Here is a 19,726-nt window from a genome sequence, read left to right on the forward strand (position 1 = left end):
AATACACTGTGCGCTTAACCACTCTAGAGTCATTGAATACTATCAATTTCTTACACGACGTAATAATTACATTGTAATCGATGCACCTTTGGAAGTTGGGTGCATGAACTATAGTCTTTGGGAGTTACGTGTGTGAACTATTGTCTTTGGGAGTAGGGTGCAAGAACTATAGTCTTATGGAGTTAGATGCATGAACAATAAGCTCTAACATTAACACTGATATTACGAGTAGCCTAACAAAGTGTTGATGAGTTTGATATGCATTTGTAAAAACAAGCCTAAAAAGACAAAGAGCATGCCATAAATGTATGAATGAAAATCTGCTAAGAGCATATACATGCACCAATTTCAGAGCTCACACCATCACAAATCAATTGAGAATTGATATGAGCATGCGTAGTCAACTCCACCAACTCTTCAAGTACATGGTCATTGCAACGACCAACTGTATATACCAGTACCGATTATAGAGTAATTAGCTCGCTCAGTCACAAATTTTCAGATAAATCATCTGCGCATGCTCAGTCTGCTTGAGCATGCGCAGTCGAATTGAGCAGCTGCCCAAGTTCATGGACATGGCAACGACCAATTGCATCTACTAGAACCGATTTTGAAGTAAATAGCATGCTTTGTAACTATTTAATGGAAAAATCATCTGCGCATGCGCTCGAGCATGCGCAGTCTACTTGACTAATTGTTCGTGGTCATGACAACGACCAACTATATGTACTTGCATTACATTTGTGGCAATTAGCTTGCTTAGTTGCAAATTATAAAAGAAATCATCTGAGCATGCGCAGTGGTGACTTTAATAATACCACAACTTTCGTAAGCCTTTGAATTTTTGTATATATATATAAAGCCAATATTAGGTATAGTAGATGTCAACTAGCAGTGGAAGCTGGGTGCGATATAGTATGCAGTGGCTTAGGGGCCCACACTTCGGTGGCGACCGCACTCTCCCTGCGTACCCCGAGCAAAGCCTATCGCAGGTGATCTCGGGGTCTGATGGGCGGAAGCTTGCTATTGCATCTCCCAAGTAGGATAGCGTGGAGGGGCCGAAATCTCCTACCGAAACGTTAACATGCGGCGTTCTAGTGCCTTACATATCAGAAGGTATCGGGAAGAATGGCCCGAAAACGGGGTTTTTTTGCTTTTGAATTTTATCTTTTTGAATTTTATCTTATCTCATAAAAGAAACTACATCCAAGGATACTACAATTGTTCACACAACTTCTGCTTTTTTGACTTATATTTTAAACAAACTCTAAACATTTTTATACGTTTTTTAGTTATTATCTTTTACAATGTAACTTTCTCATAACTCTCTCGTGGTGAACGAGAGCCTCCTTGTAAAATGTAACTCTATCATCATGAACGAAAGCACCATGGGCTTCATGAAAAAAAAAAGGGATTATCTACTTTTTTACAATAGTTTTTACGAAGATAACATTTAACAAGTCAAGCAATTTGTATCGTCTAAATTGAACCTCGCTTTCAACCCTTATATTATAAAATTTTGATTCATTTTGGATGGTAAATGTCTTTTTACGTGACAATATTTTTATGATTTAATCTAGAAAGTAACTTCTCTTCTCGAGTAATTTTAGCATTCTTTCGGGCGTTCTTTAGGGAACAGTGAAGGTGAGGACAAGACAAGGACTAGGACCCAAATTCAACATGGCGTCAGATGTTGATCCGATATTAGTAAAAGCACTTGATCTCCTACACTCCAGACATCCTAGTGCATTGGAGCAACTTTGTTTTTTAAGAGATCAGGCATTGGGCAAGAAACCTGAATTCGTGTCTGAGGTATAAATATATTCAGTTGCAAAGTTAACATCGCCTTCGTTAGTGAATTTCTTTTGTCTTAATTCGTAGTCGAGACTTGAGAGTTAACATGTCTATAGATTTGCGCACCCCATCATCCTAAAATTGCATTCTATAAATAATGAATAGATAATGTAAACACTTACGCCCTTTATTTTATCCATGGTTATGTTTCACTGAAGAAACGAATGGCTGATTTAGTTTTAACTTTTAAGGGGCTGGGGGTGGGGGTATTGAGAAGAACACTAAAAGTTAAATTGAAAATGAACTTGATTTACTTTTAGAAAAAGAAGGAAGAGGTTAAGAAAGAAGGGATCCAAGTTGAGACAATCACTAAAGTACCATTGTTATCAGCAAATGAAGTCATCACAATATCAAGTGATTCGGAGGTTCAGGTTGTTGAAGATGTCAGTGATACAGCTTTGACCATCATAGAAGATGATAAAACAGATGGCTTTACAGAGACTGTTGAGATGGGTTCATCCATGATGCAAAGTACAGATATTCCTGATGACAATGTCTTAGAGACAATTGAAGAACTAGGTTTGCTAGAGTAATAAACAAAGTTGATGAAAATGTGTTTATTTGTTATGTGTCACCCATTTCATGACCTTTTATTTCTTTGCTTGAATGTGGTAAGGATAATATTCACAAACAAATTGACTCTTAGGCTTGGGCTATGTTGAAGAAACTTTGGAGGAATTGGGCTCAAGTAATCTTTTCGCAAAAAGAAAAAGACAAAAACTAGAAATTGGTACAGATAATTCCACATTGGATGGTTTTGATGAAGCATCTCATGATAGCTCACCTGATCCAGAAATGTCAGAAGACTTAAATGTTACAAAATGTATCATCTGCTCAAGGTATTAAACATTTGAACTGCCATTGTTAAATGTTAATCCAATCTGAATATTTGACTCATTTGCTGGAGGCTTTTAGGATCTTAGCCACATTCTCCTCTTCATATATTTAGTTTATTGTGACATTACTATCTTTTTATGTTTGGTGAACAGCTTAGTCTTTATTCTTCTTTAACCTAATATATATCAGCAAAACCACTAAATTACTTATAGAATTGGTTGTTTGGCATGTTTAATTAAGTGTTGATTATGGCAAGTTTGTAATTTATAGTGGTAAATCTGACAAAATGGGAAATCAGCTGGTTGAATGTCAGGAATGTCATGGTCTTTATCACCAGGTAAACTCTATCTGTTATTGCTAATAAAAACAGTCAATTTCTCTTGCTGACATGAAACTTTGACCTCATTCTCTTTTAATGCACATCACTATGTTAAATAAATGGCATTCAATGTTTGATAGTTATGATCAAAGATTATTATCTTCCTGAGATAATCCTCATATTGAAATTCTTATTTATACTGTGACAAACCTTTTCTTCATTTAACAGAATTGCCACAACCCTAGAATCACAGATCAGAGTATCAATGATCTAAGACATGTGTGGTACTGTCGCAACTGCTCAAAGCAGATGAAACAAGCTGTAAGTTTTTTTTATGAAAAGGAGCTATACATTTGATCAAAACACTTGGTCATGTTTCTTTTTAGCAAGTTGCATGGTCAAAGGTTTTAACTTCTCAAAGATCTTTTAACAGTCTTGTGAATTAAGAACATTCTTAATTTACAAACAGGATTTAATATATTGCCTTGTTAGTTGAAAACTTAGTTCACAATATCTATCATGTGGTAGCTGTACTTTATTTGTTTGTAAATGTAGATCGTCCAGGTTGGTATAGTCCTGAGAAGGACTGTTTTTGTTGTTGTTGACTGACGTTTTGACAACCTTAGCGGTAGTCATCTTCAGAGTCAAATGAGGAGTAAATGTCAGGTTAGCCGTATTTGTTATCTGGTTCTTACGTCATTGTATTGTGTGTACAGGAAATATGTAGGTGTCAATTGTGTATTGTCATTGTGAATTAGTGCAAAGTGAAATGTTTTTAGTTGTGATGTGTGATTAAGGCGTGATGTTTTTTAGTTGTAATGTGTGGGTGTCAATTGTGTATTGTCATTGTGAATTAGTGTGAAGTGTAATGTTTTTAGTTGATCGTTTGTTTGTATTGTGAATAAGTCGTTTATAAGGTGCTGGTAATTGCTGTGACCTGCTCAGGGGGGTTTGTTCCAAGTTGGTATACCAACTTTCTAATGTAAGCCGTTGTCTATAGTCAGTACTGTAAGTAATGCATTTTGCCAAGTCCCAGTCAATGTTGTGCTTTGTGATTCAGTGATGTGTACTTTATTATTGAAGAACAGGACTTACTTGAAGGGTTTTCATTGTTTTTGATATCCATAAAAAGTTTACTTTTGTAGTTTTTGTTATTTTACAACTGTAGACACCTGTAACAAGTGTACCAAAACTAAAACCTATCACTTCACATGGTATACAAGCATCAACTAAATCTCAAACACAATCTTTCAAGACGCCGTTAAGATCTGACACTAAGGTATTGTATATGTAATATATCATGGAGTCGTAGAAATCTTGTATATCCTTATTTTTTTAATCAACTATTTTTGGTAATGTTTAGCCAATGTTTTCGCCGACAAGTCCCTCAGTCAATCAATCATTTGTGATGCCAAATCTTGCGTCAACGGTCACAGCAGCCAGTGGTAGCAACAATGGCACAATAAAGTCTCCTGGGAATGCCAATCCACGTGACGTAACACGTCAATACATGAAACGTTTACAGTTGGTGAAGAAAAAAGCGGCTGCAAAAAGTCAGCAAAGGTTTACCAAGCGTTAAAAGATATGTCATAAGGTAGGACAGTAAGATAAGGGAGAAATAGCTTAATTTTATTGTAGACACTTGGTGTGACCATGTACAAAATGTTCACCTATTTAACAAATAATTATGTCTCCATGTTATGCATTCATTGAAGATATATATTGGCCATATTGAATAGGATTTTTGATTTCATATTTTTATCTGTGCGATAAGGAGATCAAGAACTCCGATTTCTACTTTCCCCTAATTATGGGCTGTGAAAGTTCAATAATGCGTTCACTAGCTATAGCCTTCTTTGCTGCTGCCGAAACAATGAACGCATCTGTCCGTGGGAGTTTGGTACCCACTGCTCTTATATGAGGCTTGCTGAGCTCTTCAATACGTTCGGATGACGACGCTTTACGAGCATTCGTTGAAACACGCCACGTCTCATCAAAACTCTTGCAGGCCATGTAGCCGTTAGCAAAGGGTCTTGGTCGAGATAACTCAAGAATCCTTTCACTCGGTCGGTAGCTTAGGGCCGAGTTTTTTACGCGCCACTCATTTTCAATCATGAAAACTTTACGAAGTGGCTGTGAGATTTCTTCTATTCTTGGCGACGGGATTGCCTCTAATGCTGCTTTTGTAATAAGTGGAATTGCAGACTTACTTATTTGGTATTCTGGATGCATTTGCCGAGGTCTTGCTAGCTCCATCAGTCTTGTTGTACGCTTCTTTTCTGTTGCCGATGGAGCGATCGAGTCGTTATGGTATTTTAGGTCCTTTGATCTAAATTGAAATGGCAGCAACAACCATGTTGCAAAGTAAGCAAATGTCAGTTTTAAAAAAGGCACTGGGTAGAACTATACAAGGACAGAGGTTTGAATATAAAATGAAGATTAAAAAAAGACTCATGTTTGCATCTAACGTCAATCCCGATAGAGACTTTACATTAGAGAATATGAAGTTCAAGTTTCAAATTCCTATTATTCCTGAAGAAGACGCAGGGTTGGATTACCTGCAAACGTAGGTTTTAACATGAGATAATTCCAAAGTCACTACACTGGAATATCTATCTTTGGGTTTAACATGAGATAACTCCTATTTTGCACACAAGACTTGAGTCAAAATGTCAAAACCGATTTTTAAGTTGAACACCACATCACTCTTGGTCAGGAGTGTATTACGGCCTAAAGAACGGTAAAAATTCCATATTTTATACAGTTGTGCTAGCTACGTACCTGTTATCTGGGAGTGGTAAACTATTCGAATTTATTTTCTCCACCATCGCGTTTTTTGCTTCCTGAAAAACAATTAATAAGCGCAATTTAATGACGCAACAGAAACGAATTCAACGTCTCAGTTAAATTAGAACGCCAAGTTTCGCGAATGTCGAAAGCGAATTTCTCATTTTATAATGGCTCACTTAAAGACTGATTGGTGAAAGTTATACATGGCCAACTTACAAAATCACAACAAAGACATTAAGTGTGAGAAAGTTGAAAGAGAGTTGTCCTCAATAGATAAATCGTTTGACTGTGGTAAACTACAGCCTTCAGACCAAACTTGCGTCAATGACAACCTAAAATCATCATCAGAATATGTGTACTCCAACATATACGAAATCCTTAAACCACACGACTTGGCATCGCTTGTTTCGACATCCTCTGATATATCACCTTGGTATGCCTGTGACGTGTTGATTACCCGCAACGAAGGAGCGAAATGTGCGAGTTTTGTGAAAGAGCGTTCCCTGTCTACATCAGAAGCTACTGTCAGTTTCAGTAAGAAAAACTTTAAATGGAAGGATCGTTCAAAAAGGCCTTTCAGTGACTCAACATTAAGCGTGAATTATAGGAAAGCTCCTAATTTCACTTTCAACTCAAAGCAATTTGCCAAACATTCTGTTGTGGATAATTACAAATTTCATCATTTTCAAGATATTTCAAAGCATATTCACGAATACAAACAGGCTGTCACGCTACAGCGATTGGAAGAGCACAATCGTAACGACATTTGCCGTCAAGGCAATAGACTCGAGATGACTACTAGACAGCTTTGGTTAACGCATAATGCATTACAGCCTAAAGTGATTGACAATAAAGAACTGTCTGCTACCACGCTCGAACTCTTTAACACAGATTTAAGGAATAATTCTTCTAGGCAACAAGAGATGAATAATTATTCTAGTCAACGAGAGATGAATGTGCAAAGTTATGTCAAAGTTCACTTACCTAATTTTAGCTCCTTTTCTTTTAAGGTCAGTTTTATATATGAAAAACACTTTTCTAGTCTTCATCACGAGTGAACTGATATTAAAACTTGAGTTCTTGTGCACTCTAATCTTTCGCCTTCATTCAAATTGACCTGTTCTCAAAGCTCGTGTTCTTAGAATAGTTAGAAATGACGTAAATGTGTGACGTTGGTATGTTTTAGTTGTTGCAAAAAAACAAAGTGAAAGAAGTAGAAGTCGTATCTCGGCCATCATACTTAAAGCCAAACCACTTAAAACCATTAAGAACAAGAGTTGAGGAATCAGGATGGAGAAATTTCGTGATGGCTGGTCGACGTTATCTCGACTCTCGAATAAAATGTCCAACACCATTGATCACGAAACCTGCTCGTCTCGAGGAGAAGGTTCATCCAAAAAAAGCGTTTAAAAAAACAAACTCTGAAAATATTTCAAACAACCGTGTGAAAGAAATTCATAATCATTTTTAATGATTGTCATATCACATAGCGATTAAATTCCCACGAGTTACTCTAGTTAAAATTAAATGTGATTTCATTTTAAAATTCTCATACAACAAGTTCATCCAAATTCCAGAGATATGAATCGTATATGTATTACATATTTGTCAGTTTGACAGTATTTAGCTCCCAATTGTAGTTACTGTAAACTAGTGTTACGTCATCATGGTTTTCCGTTACTAGTTGCTTTAAATCTGCTGATACTTTGCCACTGCTATTTCTTTGAATCCATCTAGAAACACAAAGATATTTCTGAAGTCTGAAACACAATTGTTGTTTTGAATAACAAGTACAGATTTAAGGTGCAAAATCCTGACATTAGCAGATCGATGTCCTTTTCCGCAAAGTCTCTCTTGTACCACTGAAAAATTTTGGATAACGTCACCTTCAAAAAATAAGAGAAGAATTTATCATGGTGCAACATAGCTATATGACAAAAACCAATACATAAGTAAGTGTTGTGACCAAACAGCTTAACTATCAGCCTTTGGTGTATGTTTCATGCACAAACATAATATAAACATTTTGCATTTCACCTTTTTTGAATGAATGTCAACGTGGATTTCTTGAGAGCAAAAGTTATCAGTGGCAGCTTGAAGACCACGCTCGAGGTTTTTAGTTGAATAGACATTGATTGCAGGACATGACTGTTAAATAAAGATTGTTGAAGTTTTGGCGAACAGAACCACAGTAATTGTGAAGGAACAATCATTGCATATTGTGATTCATTCACATACCTTAGCACCACAGACTAAGGCAAAATGTATCCGAGGATCAAAATCGACTACAATGTATTGAAGACGAGGATCACTTTCATCAAACAATGGATTGGGACTTGATGGATGTGGTCTGTTGCCTCAAATTAAACAAATATACCATGGTTTTCAGTTTGAAAAACATTGACCAAAACATAGTAGCCTGTGGCACATCTTTTTTGGATGACTATATAGTCACTGTAGTGTTCACTTTAGTTCTATCTACCTCGTAGAATACCATGTTCAATATCATCAAGAGAAAATACATGTCCTCCAATGTTGTATGCTATAGTTTTCCAGAAGTCTTTAACACCAAGTACAGAAGAAGGTAATCCTTGCTCACATATCCCATGGATTGTCAACGAATTATAGATATCTTGGAAAGAAACATTGAGCGATGTGATGTGTTCACAGCATTTTACAAACATGTTTGTCAAAGTGAGACCTACACTATAATGGTTTATGTAGTGGGATTGTTCACCATGGTTTAAAGTCACCATGGCCATAAGTAGTCTTTGAATGTAACAGTTAAATTATGCATTTTTTTATTGAGTTACAATGGACTAGTTAACAAGTTTTTGCAGAATTTCTGCCAAGACATATTGTTAGTGTGGCTTTGTCACCAAGCTATGTATGGTCACTAGAGTCTAGATGTAATACGTGTAAATTAATAATGATTTTTAATAAGAATAATATCATACTAATAAAAAATGCAATTCTTTCCGATTGTGAGAGAGAGGCAAGGTCGACGGTGACCAAACGGGAGCATTCTGCAATATAACGAATAAAAACCTGGCTAGATCGTATGCCATGGTAGTCTACGGACTTCCCTTCACCAGTCATAAAATCGCCTTTAATTTGCAGCATTAATTTTTGAAGTCGTGTAGATATATTGAAAATATCTCCTTCGTTTGACAATGTCTCAGAAATTTCTGAATTTTGATCGTGATTTAAGACATTTATTTCGGTCATTGTTTAGCATGCTTAGTTGATAATCTTCCACTCAAAGTAATTAATTAATTGGTTTTGATTATGTCTTCAGGAAGTAAATAAATAAAGTGAATAAATAAATAATTGTGCCCATGTGCAGGCTATGGAAGAATGCCTAAAAATTTCAGGCAGTTCAACGTGATTCTTGGCGCAGCCGCAGGGAAGTAAGAGCTTCCTATGAGTGTTCTTGCGAGAAAATGGTATAGTTTATTTCGAAATATGTTTTAGTTTGCTTTTGAGTCGGTACTTTTTGACATAGCCATACGTTTTCTCCTTTAGAGCTTTTTAGGATTTGGACAGTCCACCGACATATTTGTTGATTTAGAAGGCTCGGACAAGCGAAAGCAAATTGAAGTGCGAAACGAGGATGGGAGAAAGGAAAAATTGCTCCTATTTTATGATGGCGAAACGGTCAAAGGAAAGGTCTGTTGCGCCTTTAGTCTTAGCTTTTTTTTAAGCTTGCAATCTAAACTAGGTCGACTTTACTTCCTGTTAAAATTTAAAAGCGGGGGTCACTTTATTTCATAGTGACTCTTCTCTCGTATACTTGTATTATTGTTCGAAAGAAGATTCGGGTAAGTCTTCAACTTCAAGTCTTTAAGATTTCAGATTTAACAATGAACCAACATTTAGCTTTATAAATGTTGTTTTTTTCTTTTTGAAACTTTCGCTTGATCGATTATTTGCAAATCAAACTTGCACTAATCCCACAAATTGTTCAGAGGCATGTGTCACATGACTGCGTAAAAATGTTTTCTTGTCTGGAAAAGCAACAATCTTTCGCATTGCTGCATGAGAGACTTGATATCTAAAGAAAAAAAAGTTAAAATGAATAATTTTTGCATATCATTTGTCAATGTCAGTGTATAATTTTCACCTGGATAACTTCAGTTGCATCATAATATAATTTTGACTAGAAAGTAGTTGTCTGTCCAAAAATCAGGAAGCAATATGCATTACAATAGACATAGCTATTACTTATCTTTGAAGATGTACAAGTTGCATTTTTTGTTATTTCCAAAGCATTTGGATTTCAAATCATTTTTACAAATCATTTTTTCCATGAAGTTTCAGCCTTGCCAAACTGAACTTGTTGGATAGTAATGTAGTAATTTCTTTCAATTAATAAAAGTTTCTGGTCTGCCCTTTATCTTTTAAGGTAAAAGTGAACTTGAAATATCCAGGAAAAAGTTTGAACACCATGGAATAAAGATTGAACTGTTTGGACAAATCGGTATATATTTTTAGCTCTTGAAATATAGTGAGAATGGCACATAGTAGTCATATGCATTTGATTTATAATATATTGATTCACATAATTTGATGTTTAGAATTGTTTTACGATCGTGGTAATCACTATGAATTTACATCACTTGTAAAGGAACTGGCCCGACCTGGTGTAATGACTGAAAATGCATCATTTGATTTTGAATTTCTCAATGTTGAAAAGCCATATGAAACATATACTGGTACAAATGTGAGGTTAAGGTAATTTACTTGACTTCAAGATGTATTTATAATTAAATGATATTTGCATTCAGCATGCTTTAGTTACTTATTTTGAAGAGGAAATTTTGTAATTTGTAGGTATTTCTTAAAAGTGACAATAAGTCGAAGACTGACAGATGTAATTAAAGAAATGGAAATTGGTGTCCATACTTTGTCAAGCTACCCAGAAATCAACACAAGGTACGTATGTAGTTCAAGACTTGTCTTTCATTTTATGCGTACAATTTAAATATAAGTCAGAAAATTTTGTGTGAAATAGAAGAGACAGTGTTTGCAGTTCATGTGAATTTTTTTAGCACTCATTGGCTTGCCATATTTAGCATATTCAAACATTATTTAACTTCATGTTTATGATATGTATAAAAATGTTTATTGGATAATGCAATTTTAGCATCAAAATGGAAGTTGGCATTGAGGATTGTCTTCATATTGAATTTGAATATAACAAATCCAAGTGAGTCTTTTTAAGCTTGCCTTACAGTAAAATGAACCCCCAACCCAACCTTGACTCATAAATTTCAATGAGTTGCATTTTGGGGTTTTTATTACATCAAAGGAAGGTATGATGATTTTGATGTAATGAATACCTTGATAAACATTTGATTAACCAATAATTTATATTGCATTTTCTGAAGTTTGCATTTTCTTACCAAGAAACCTTTCAACAAGTAAAAGATTCAATGTTTAACAATGCTTGTTTCGATCTCATTTTGTAGGTATCATCTCAAGGATGTTATTGTTGGCAAAATCTATTTTTTACTTGTTCGTATCAAAATCAAACATATGGAAGTTGCGATCATCAAACGTGAAACAACAGGAACAGGTTTTTTTCAAACAATTTCTTTGTGTTGTAATTGCTTTCAAATTTAACTTGTGTTTGATGAACTGTTTGTAATCGTTACCATATCAGGATGCTCTAGTATTCTAAAAAATGTTGATTCTCTTACCAAATGAAGCAATAATCTTTGATTTTGTAATTGACTTGTGTGTGCTGGTTGGCTAGTTGCTAATCCTACAATTTTAAAAAGTATTAAAACAAAGTACAAGAAGTACAACTACAGTTAAATAGTTAAAACAAAACTCCAAGATTTTTATTTAAGAACAAACAAGGTCAGATTCATGCTTTTTTCCCTCTGTATAGGTCCTAATTCTTATAATGAAAGTGAGACAATAGCAAAGTATGAAATAATGGATGGCGCACCAGTTCGAGGTACATAACATTTTTTTGTTTTCAGGACTTTTATGTTCAAGCAAAAGTAAATATGTAATGTTATTTCATTATTATACTCACAAAAGAAAAAAGTGGCGATAGTTCTTTCCCATACAGATGGTAGCTGCTAGATCTATTTGTTCTATCATTAACTCAATCATAATTTATTGTTAAGCAGAGCAGTGACACAATGTGTACATTAAACTTACCAATGTTTTTTAAAATCATGTTCATTAGGTGAGTCTATTCCTATCAGGCTGTTTCTTGCTGGGTATGATCTAACACCCACATTTAAAGATGTGAGTAAAAAGTTCTCTGTAAGATATTATCTCAATCTGGTTCTCATTGATGAGGAAGAAAGGCGGTATTTCAAACAACAGGTGAGTTGTCTTTGATTTCAAAAATATTCAGTTTTTAGTGTATAAAATAAATTAGTTCATTTGTTATCTTATCATTGCTCCTGATCTTGATGTTAGCTGCCAGGGTTGTGTTGTTGTAAGATGAATGTTTCATTTATATGAATAAAGATACTAGACCAGTAGTATGTATATGGAATTAAGATTCAACAGCAGTTTGCAGTATATAACAATTAATGTCAGATTATTTGTGTGTTAGTGAAGACGCATGATAAAAGTATGTAAAAACTGATGTTTTAACGTCAGATAACTTCTGATGAAGACCCAACACTCATGTATTTTATGAGTTGAGCTTCAACATCAATTTAATCAATGTAAATATTTATCTTAGGAGGTTACTTTATGGAGAAAAGGGGAATTAAAGCGACGACAGCATCCTGTTTTCGTCACCGACAATGATTTTAAGGGCAACGAATCTCAAGACAATGATAACAAGCAATAATGTAAAATACACTCTGAAAAGCGTTTTTACGAAGACGAAATCATCACATTACTTTGCAACATGGCTATATTGATGATATGACTTATGAAACGTGCTCTATATTTGAAGGACAGCGGTATGATTAACACGTGTGCAAGCAGTGACAGGCAAGTACTATTGTTAAATGTATTGAAATATGTATTGTAATTTTACTCGTAGACAAGGTACATGCGTGGTTACACGTATGTAATTGGTTAAATCACGTGGTTACACGTATGTGATTGGTTAAATCACTTTGTGTGATTATACTTGAACTATTTATGTATCATCTCTGCCTTGACTAACCGTTATGGCACGATATGAACCTTCTGCACAAAATTTTAATGTTTCCTTCTTACGTATGTTCTCTCAACATTAGTGTTGTGAAGAAGTGAGCTATTACGAAAACCATTTTAAGGTACTGGTCATAGTGTCGCTTTGTATTCTTTACAATTGCTAATATAATTTAAAAAGGTAAAATTTATCATGTTCTGCATGTAAGTACGTATTAGACAACGATGGATTAATCGTAAATCACCATAAAAAATCGTTACATGTTGTAAATTAAAATAATTCAACAAACGAACCCAGATTGAAAGATTTATTGATTTTCACGAATAAACATGTTTACTGATGGCGAAAATTATTCATATACTCGTATTCGAATTTTATGAGGTGAATGTGAAAAATGGCGTATCTGTCGCTATTTCATTACAGCGATTAAAAAATAAATTTTTATAGATAAGATATTCTTAAGTTATTCTCATGCTTTATTGTAACTAAATTTATAGTGCTAAATATTTTCGTTGTACTTTATGTTTACAAAATATCTTCACCTTTACGTCGTTTAGGACTTGTCGCTTCTTTCACTTTCGATGTTTTTTCATTTCCATTTGATATATTTTTTTCCTCGTCTGCTTTCAAGTGTGTAGACTGTGAAGCGTGAAATATTTGATCTTTTACGCTCTCAAGACCCTAGTAAAGTAGAATTTATTCGACTAAAAAGGAACCCGCTGCCTTAATTTCGCCTATAGAAGCACATGACGTGAAACGACTTGGACATTAAGATACTGGTATGAATGAATAAACAGAGATCGAGAACAGTTCTTATACTACCTAAAATATAAACTAGGATAAGGTATTTCAGTGTAGGTAGTGATGAATGAACAATAGAGAACAAAATCAGCCTTTACACTATCTAAAATATACACTAAGATAACGTGTGTCAGTGTAGGTAGTGATGAATGAACAATAGAGAACAAGAACAGTCTTTACACTGCCTAAAATATAAACTAGGATAACGCGTTTCAGTGTAGGTAGTTATGATGAATGAACAATAGAGAACAAGATCAGCCTTTACACTATCAAAAATATACACTAAGATAGCGTGTGTCAGTGTAGGTAGTGATGATGAATGAACAAGAGAGAACAAGAATTGTCTTATCACTTCCTAAAATATAAACTAAGATAACGTGTGTCAGTGTAGGTAGTGATGAATGAACAATAGAGAATAAGAACAGTCTTTACATTGCCTAAAATATAAACTAAGATAACTTGTGTCAGTGTAGGTAGTGATGATGAATGAACCATAGAGAACAAGATCAGCCTTAACACTATCTAAAATATAAACTAAGATAACGTGCGTCAGTGTAGGTAGTGATGAATGAACAATGGAGAACAAGAACAGTCTTTACACTGCCTAAAATATAAACTAGGATAACGCGTTTCAGTGTAGGTAGTGGTGATGAATGAACAATAGAGAACAAGATCAGCCTTTACACTATCTAAAATATACACTAAGATAACGTGTGTCAGTGTAGGTAGTGATGAATGAACAATAGAGAACAAGATCAGCCTTTACACTGCCTAAAATATAAACTAGGATAACGCGTTTCAGTGTAGGTAGTGGTGATGAATGAACAATAGAGAACAAGATCAGCCTTTACACTATCTAAAATATACACTAAGATAACGTGTGTCAGTGTAGGTAGTGATGAATGAACAATAGAGAACAAGAACAGTCTTTACACTGCCTAAAATATAAACTAAGATAACGCGTTTCAGTGTAGGTAGTGGTGATGAATGAACAAGAGAGAACAAGAATTGTCTTATCACCACCTAAAATATAAACTAAGATAACTTGTGTCAGTGTTGGTAGTGATGAATGAAGATGATAAAACGAAAGCAGTCTATACACTACCTACGTAATATATTAGCTAAGATATTGTGTGTGAGGATAAGATGTTATACATTACCTCCCCAGCATAAGATAACAATGGTGATATCTCACATTTGACTGGAGGTAAACTGTAAGTAAAAAGCACAAGTTTATGTACGATTTAATAGTGTGATGGAATATGTGAATGAAAAGTGGTGTTTGGAGTAATTTATTAGCAGATCACTTCAATGATTATCATTAGGTTTAGTTTGTATATAATTAGAAATTGATTTTATTGAACATTGGTAATTTGTCTCAATACAGCAATAGTCTATGTTTCAAGATGTGACTTACCGCCCAGAACCATCTACACTGTCATCAACCACTGTTTTGCTATAGAGAGGATTAATAACGTTTTAATGACGTTACGGAATTCAAAGGAACGTTTAAATTTCAACACCGTGCATGTCATTCACGATGAAGACTAAATACGTACAATAGCTAGCATATTTTCTAATAGAAACTACACGTTGGAATAGAAATTTGCATCTTGTATTACTTATATGATAACCGTGGCCAACAGTACGGTTAGGGACAGTTTCAAGTAGTTAAATTATAGGAGATAAAATTTGGGATTAGTTGTAAGGGCATCCATGAACATTCCTTAGCTATACAGTAGTGTGAGGTTGGAGGACAACTTTGTTGTTTAATTTACAAGTTTGCAAAATTTAGAAATTTCCCGGGGGTGGATATCCCCTGTCCCTGATACAGGGGTGGATATCGCCTGCCCTTGCTAAAGGAGTGGATATTGCCTGCCCCTACTACAGGGGTGGATATCCCCTGCCCTTGCTACAGGGGTGGATATCGCCTGCCCTTGCTACAGGGGTGGATATCGCCTGCCCTTGCTACAGGGGTGGATATCCCCTGCCCTTGCTACAGGGGTGGATATCGCCTGCCCTAGCTACAGGAGTGGATATTGCCTGCCCCTACTACAGGGGTGGATATCCCCTGCCCTTGCTGCAGGGGTGGATATCGCCTGCCCTAGCTACAGGAGTGGATATTGCCTGCCCTTGCTACAGGGGTGGATATTGCCTGCCCTTGCTACAGGGGTGGATATTGCCTGCCCTTGCTACAGGGGTGTCAATCTAAAACATTTCACGCTGTTAACTAACAACTGGATCACTATATAAAATGTGGCTACAGGCCTTCACAGACAGTCAATTAGTCAAATCAGTTATTTTAATCAACTTCTCACATCTTGATTTTTGTAAGATAATGCCATTACAGGCTTTCATTACATGTAAATGATGCATTTTTCATAACCTCTAGATGTTGCTTACCGTGAAATATCTGGTAAAATCTTCCCGTCATTGGACTTAAATTTACCGCCAGCATTAACAATATATTGATAATGTAAATTGCATAATGCATCTCTAGCCATTTCAGGTGTATCTTTAACAGCTCCTGGGGCATTTTTTAGTGGCGAGAACTCTTCTTCTCTTACAACTTGCAATACAGCAAACTGCCTTTGAAAAAATGCAACTAGTTTAGAAGTGGTAGATGTTACATTTAGATTGACATTTCACCAATTTAAAATAACTGCATTCAAGTATTCAAAATATCAGCAGGTTGACATGCATTATGCACCATAAACAATTTCTACAAGCAATGGAAATTTTGGAAAATTTTTCAAAAAAATATCATCAGTAGAGTATCAGAGATCAGATGTTACCAGGTTACATGTTCACAGTCTGAACAACCCAAAATGGGAACTATTAGGTAGTACATAAGCTAGGAGTTTCATTGCTTTACTATCTGCTATCATTCTTTCTGACTTTATGCAGAAACATAACTCCATGAACTTAATGAGGTAAAAATACAAGTTTTCTATACTCACTGAGAAAATTCGAACACGTCAAAGACAAATTTCTCTAGTTTTATGCCATTTTCCTTCAATGGTTTGATGCTGAAAATAATGGCATGATAAAATTATCATTAAGTATCACTTGTTGAGATTTATGTATAATAAATAGAAACACATATAGACTATATGATAAATGGTTGATCACCTTTTCTACTGGACAATACTAAGTGAATTTATACTTTGAATATTGTCATAAAGTTAAAATCAAACAATCTGTTCATATAAATCATATGTGCATTGTTCAAAACATCATTTCTTCATTCCACAATTTGTGATATAAGTATTTTTGATCACAAACCTATTTCCATCATCGTCTATGTATGGTATTTTTTTCTTAGCTACATGTGGTCTTAGTTCATGCTCATGATTGCTAGAAATTTAAACAAATATATTAGCAACCAAAAAAAAGGCAATGATTGATGAAATTGATTAAGATTATATAGATAAAAAACCACACTCATGAAGTGTTGCAAAAAATTTCTTCAAAAGATGTGGCATGTCAGTCACAAATTTTTTAACTCAAAATATATAATAAATATATAATTATATTTTAATATATAATTAAAGCTCAATAAAACTCACTTTAAATCCGGAGAAACTTTTATCTTTTATGTATAATTAAAAGAGTATTTTAGATCTCAGATAACCATTATTTCTTAGCATGTTTAGCTATGAAAATAACTTGGTACCCATGTATATCCTCATACATACCTAACAACATCTTTCAAAAAATTCAATGTAAAATAATGATTACAAATGTTTCCTGCATTATAAAGAAGGTGGCCTTTCTCATGTCGTTTTTGTGCCAGCTCAAGTGATAACTCACTGTATTCTACAACCTATAAGATAGGAATATTTTATAAGTACTGAATCTAAATTAATGATATAGTTTGTAATCTCATTCACGTTTGTGTAATCTAAGTTGTTATGAGAATTGCCTGGCTATAAATTGGAAGTGCAGCTGCAGCTAGAAGCAAAATTGTGTGTTAGACAAAAGAAATATAACATCACAGTTTCAACAAGTCTACAGGAAGCAAAAACCTGATAGGAACCTTAAACTTACCTTATACCGTCCATCCAATCGACAAATTACTCCAACTTTTTCAGTGGGATGCACTTTTTCAACAACCTGTCATAAACATCACAATGTAAATGACAATACAATAGAAAAGTTGATTACTTTGGAACACACCTTGGCTCCACAATTTGCTGATTTTGAAAGACAAAAACCAATAAAGATAGGATCAGCTACTTTAACTAAGATGTTATCAACACCATACACATGAATGTTTTCAATCCCTCGTTTGCTCATGCCATCCAAGATACCCCTATCTCTTAAAGCCTTATAAAGACCTCCATTTCCATCAGGAGCCTTTGCTATTTTTCCTGCTTCCTGGAGGATAATCTTTCCCTCAGGTGAGAGACATGGAAGTTGATATTGCTCAAAGAATACTATGTTTTCCTTCTTTAAACCAAAGTGATTATGTTTTAAGAAGAATGCCTCTGTTGAGGTTTGTGTATGCTCACTTGTCATGATATACCTACAGCATCAAATGAGAAAGGATTTAGTTTTGACTTGCAATGGTGTAGCAATAGACAGTCTATGTTTTGGCCACTATGAAGAAACATTCAATGTATTATATTTGCTCTATTTATCCCCTGGGGATTTGCTTTATATTGATACCTTTCACAAAGAGGGATTCCTACAGGGAGAGTGTTAAAATGGGGCTAGTATGTAGATGAATATAGGAAATAAAGAAATCAGCTCCTACGTAAATTGTACAGGTGACTGTGATGGTATGAAAGTAGCAAAACCATACCATTGATAAAATTAAAATTTATGTGCAATACATGGTAGTAGTTGTTACACTGCATCACTCAAACTTGGAATAGCAAAAGTCCTAATGAAATTTTGTAAATTCTGTCAAACATGCTTTAAATATGAAATTATTTGTCCAAGCACATTCTGAGGGATGACAAGTGCAGTTGTCACCTTGTTTTTGAAAGCAATCATTATTTATTTTAAGGAATTTTAAACCATTCATTATTTTCGTAAGAAACTTGTTGTCCTAGAAAAGTTGTCAACAGTTGGTGTTAATGTCAGTTTCACAGTAAACTGGGCGTCCAAGTATTTTTTTAGTCTCAAATGATCGTGTCAATGATTACATTACTTAGCAACAGGGTGCTTTCATAAAAATACGAAGTTTAATAATATATTCATGCCAATATGTATTGTTTTTACTCATGTACAACATCAAAAAGAAACAAACAATTACTTTTGATGTAAATTGCCACGTCAAAACAACGCTTGTCTCTTTGAATAGTTTGTAAGGTAGTTTTTAAAGAAGAACTGGGAAAATTGAGATTGCACAATTTTAAATGTGCAATATAATTATAATACATTACCATGTAACAATGCAAGATTTTCCAGTATGCTCTTCCGCAAGTTTCTGAACTTTCAATATTCTTTCAGCTTGGATTTGATACAAGGTTTTACTTGATGGTAAACCAACATCGTACATTCCTTTAGGATATGGTACATTTAAACGAGTACCTTGACCTCCTGCTAGAAGGAGAACGGCTACTTTGCTTTCCGCAATAGCTTTAAGGCCCGCGTATCGCCACTCATTTTTCAATTCATCACTAGCAGAAGCAACGCTATCACTAGATGATTCAGGGATGGGTTCTAAGGTTTTCTGTTTCTCTCCAGAGTTGTTTGCTTCCTCACAGCTTAGCTCGTAAATTCGCTTCACGCGATCAAAATCTAAATGACTTAATTCATCCAAAAACGCACTTTTTTCTTCCTGTTTTAGACGATCGTAATGCTGTAAAAGATGCTCCTGACCATAAGATTCAAGTTTTGTACGTAGCGCAGCTAAATCCATTCCAAATTTAAAACAAGAGGTCTTTCAAAAAGGACGTTATTTGCGTCACCCGCTCTTATTGGAGTTCAGTTTGAAACACGTACTCAAAACGGAACTGACGGAAATGGAACCACAAACC

At 34.8% G+C, this 19,726-nt stretch overlaps 5 protein-coding genes and 1 long non-coding RNA gene across 8 annotated transcripts; 2 read left to right on the plus strand and 4 right to left on the minus strand.

Moving 5' to 3' along the window:
* The first annotated feature begins 1,567 nt into the window (after positions 1 to 1,567).
* LOC124453675 (integrator complex subunit 12-like) lies at positions 1,568 to 8,340 on the plus strand. Of its 2 annotated transcripts, none has more exons than XM_047004499.1 (8): positions 1,568 to 1,812; positions 2,115 to 2,373; positions 2,501 to 2,693; positions 2,962 to 3,028; positions 3,239 to 3,331; positions 4,179 to 4,289; positions 4,374 to 4,604; positions 7,538 to 8,340. In XM_047004499.1, exons 1-7 carry the CDS (start codon positions 1,681 to 1,683, stop codon positions 4,587 to 4,589), a joined length of 1,071 nt encoding a protein of 356 aa, XP_046860455.1. In that variant the 5' UTR covers positions 1,568 to 1,680; the 3' UTR covers positions 4,590 to 4,604; positions 7,538 to 8,340. The 2 variants fall into 2 exon arrangements, with proteins under 2 accessions (XP_046860455.1, XP_046860454.1); XM_047004498.1 differs by lacking the exon at positions 7,538 to 8,340 and adding an exon at positions 6,987 to 7,346.
* Positions 4,603 to 6,226, minus strand: LOC124453679 (testicular haploid expressed gene protein-like). The gene is made up of 3 exons (XM_047004502.1): positions 6,017 to 6,226; positions 5,792 to 5,853; positions 4,603 to 5,339 (listed from the first exon to the last, which is right to left on the minus strand). Exons 2-3 carry the CDS (start codon positions 5,836 to 5,838, stop codon positions 4,805 to 4,807), a joined length of 582 nt encoding a protein of 193 aa, XP_046860458.1. The 5' UTR covers positions 5,839 to 5,853; positions 6,017 to 6,226; the 3' UTR covers positions 4,603 to 4,804.
* On the minus strand, positions 7,246 to 9,082 carry LOC124453678. Its single transcript, XM_047004501.1, has 6 exons — positions 8,758 to 9,082; positions 8,283 to 8,432; positions 8,039 to 8,157; positions 7,838 to 7,948; positions 7,619 to 7,686; positions 7,246 to 7,533 (listed from the first exon to the last, which is right to left on the minus strand). Exons 1-6 carry the CDS (start codon positions 9,026 to 9,028, stop codon positions 7,398 to 7,400), a joined length of 855 nt encoding a protein of 284 aa, XP_046860457.1. The 5' UTR covers positions 9,029 to 9,082; the 3' UTR covers positions 7,246 to 7,397.
* Positions 9,083 to 9,150: 68 nt separating this feature from the next.
* Positions 9,151 to 13,227, plus strand: LOC124453677 (vacuolar protein sorting-associated protein 26B-like). Its single transcript, XM_047004500.1, is given in 11 exon segments — positions 9,151 to 9,246; positions 9,326 to 9,469; positions 10,206 to 10,233; positions 10,236 to 10,280; positions 10,378 to 10,534; positions 10,634 to 10,735; positions 10,947 to 11,009; positions 11,272 to 11,378; positions 11,697 to 11,765; positions 12,003 to 12,145; positions 12,513 to 13,227. Coding segments are annotated over 11 exon segments (972 nt in total). The 5' UTR covers positions 9,151 to 9,243; the 3' UTR covers positions 12,624 to 13,227.
* LOC124453681 lies at positions 9,539 to 11,633 on the minus strand. The gene is made up of 2 exons (XR_006951160.1): positions 11,503 to 11,633; positions 9,539 to 9,854 (listed from the first exon to the last, which is right to left on the minus strand). It is a non-coding gene; the product is annotated as an uncharacterized LOC124453681 (long non-coding RNA).
* Position 13,228: 1 nt separating the features above from the next.
* On the minus strand, positions 13,229 to 19,716 carry LOC124453674 (UDP-N-acetylhexosamine pyrophosphorylase-like). Of its 2 annotated transcripts, XM_047004496.1 has the most exons (10): positions 19,130 to 19,716; positions 17,916 to 18,264; positions 17,787 to 17,852; positions 17,435 to 17,562; positions 17,022 to 17,093; positions 16,697 to 16,765; positions 16,140 to 16,325; positions 15,154 to 15,192; positions 14,897 to 14,948; positions 13,229 to 13,616 (listed from the first exon to the last, which is right to left on the minus strand). In XM_047004496.1, the coding sequence occupies exons 1-10, from the start codon at positions 19,606 to 19,608 to the stop codon at positions 13,461 to 13,463; spliced, it is 1,596 nt and encodes a 531-aa protein (XP_046860452.1). In that variant the 5' UTR covers positions 19,609 to 19,716; the 3' UTR covers positions 13,229 to 13,460. The 2 variants fall into 2 exon arrangements, with proteins under 2 accessions (XP_046860452.1, XP_046860453.1); XM_047004497.1 differs by lacking the exon at positions 14,897 to 14,948 and having other exon boundaries at positions 13,353 to 13,616.
* Between the last annotated feature and the right edge of the window lie 10 nt (positions 19,717 to 19,726).

Source organism: Xenia sp. Carnegie-2017, unplaced genomic scaffold (genome assembly GCF_021976095.1).
Source record: "Xenia sp. Carnegie-2017 unplaced genomic scaffold, XeniaSp_v1 HiC_scaffold_25, whole genome shotgun sequence".
Taxonomy (NCBI): Eukaryota; Metazoa; Cnidaria; class Anthozoa; order Malacalcyonacea; family Xeniidae; genus Xenia; species Xenia sp. Carnegie-2017.

Bases quoted from the DNA above. Each gene is read 5' to 3' on its own strand.
- LOC124453675 (XM_047004499.1), top strand. From the start codon at position 1,681: ATGGCGTCAGATGTTGATCCGATATTAGTAAAAGCACTTGATCTCCTA. The intron at 3,029-3,238 runs GTAAACTCTATC...TTCATTTAACAG, and splicing joins GTCATGGTCTTTATCACCAG to AATTGCCACAACCCTAGAAT. The intron at 3,332-4,178 runs GTAAGTTTTTTT...TTACAACTGTAG, and splicing joins CAAAGCAGATGAAACAAGCT to ACACCTGTAACAAGTGTACC.
- LOC124453679 (XM_047004502.1), bottom strand. From the start codon at position 5,838: ATGGTGGAGAAAATAAATTCGAATAGTTTACCACTCCCAGATAACAG. The intron at 5,340-5,791 runs GTACGTAGCTAG...ATTTCAATTTAG, and splicing joins TTACCACTCCCAGATAACAG to ATCAAAGGACCTAAAATACC.
- LOC124453678 (XM_047004501.1), bottom strand. From the start codon at position 9,028: ATGACCGAAATAAATGTCTTAAATCACGATCAAAATTCAGAAATTTCT. The intron at 8,158-8,282 runs GTAGATAGAACT...GTTTAATTTGAG, and splicing joins TGAACATGGTATTCTACGAG to GCAACAGACCACATCCATCA. The intron at 7,949-8,038 runs GTATGTGAATGA...TTTATTTAACAG, and splicing joins CCTTAGTCTGTGGTGCTAAG to TCATGTCCTGCAATCAATGT.
- LOC124453674 (XM_047004496.1), bottom strand. From the start codon at position 19,608: ATGGATTTAGCTGCGCTACGTACAAAACTTGAATCTTATGGTCAGGAG. The intron at 18,265-19,129 runs GTAATGTATTAT...TTGATGCTGTAG, and splicing joins AAATCTTGCATTGTTACATG to GTATATCATGACAAGTGAGC. The intron at 16,326-16,696 runs GTGAGTATAGAA...ATTTTTTCAAAG, and splicing joins GACGTGTTCGAATTTTCTCA to GCAGTTTGCTGTATTGCAAG.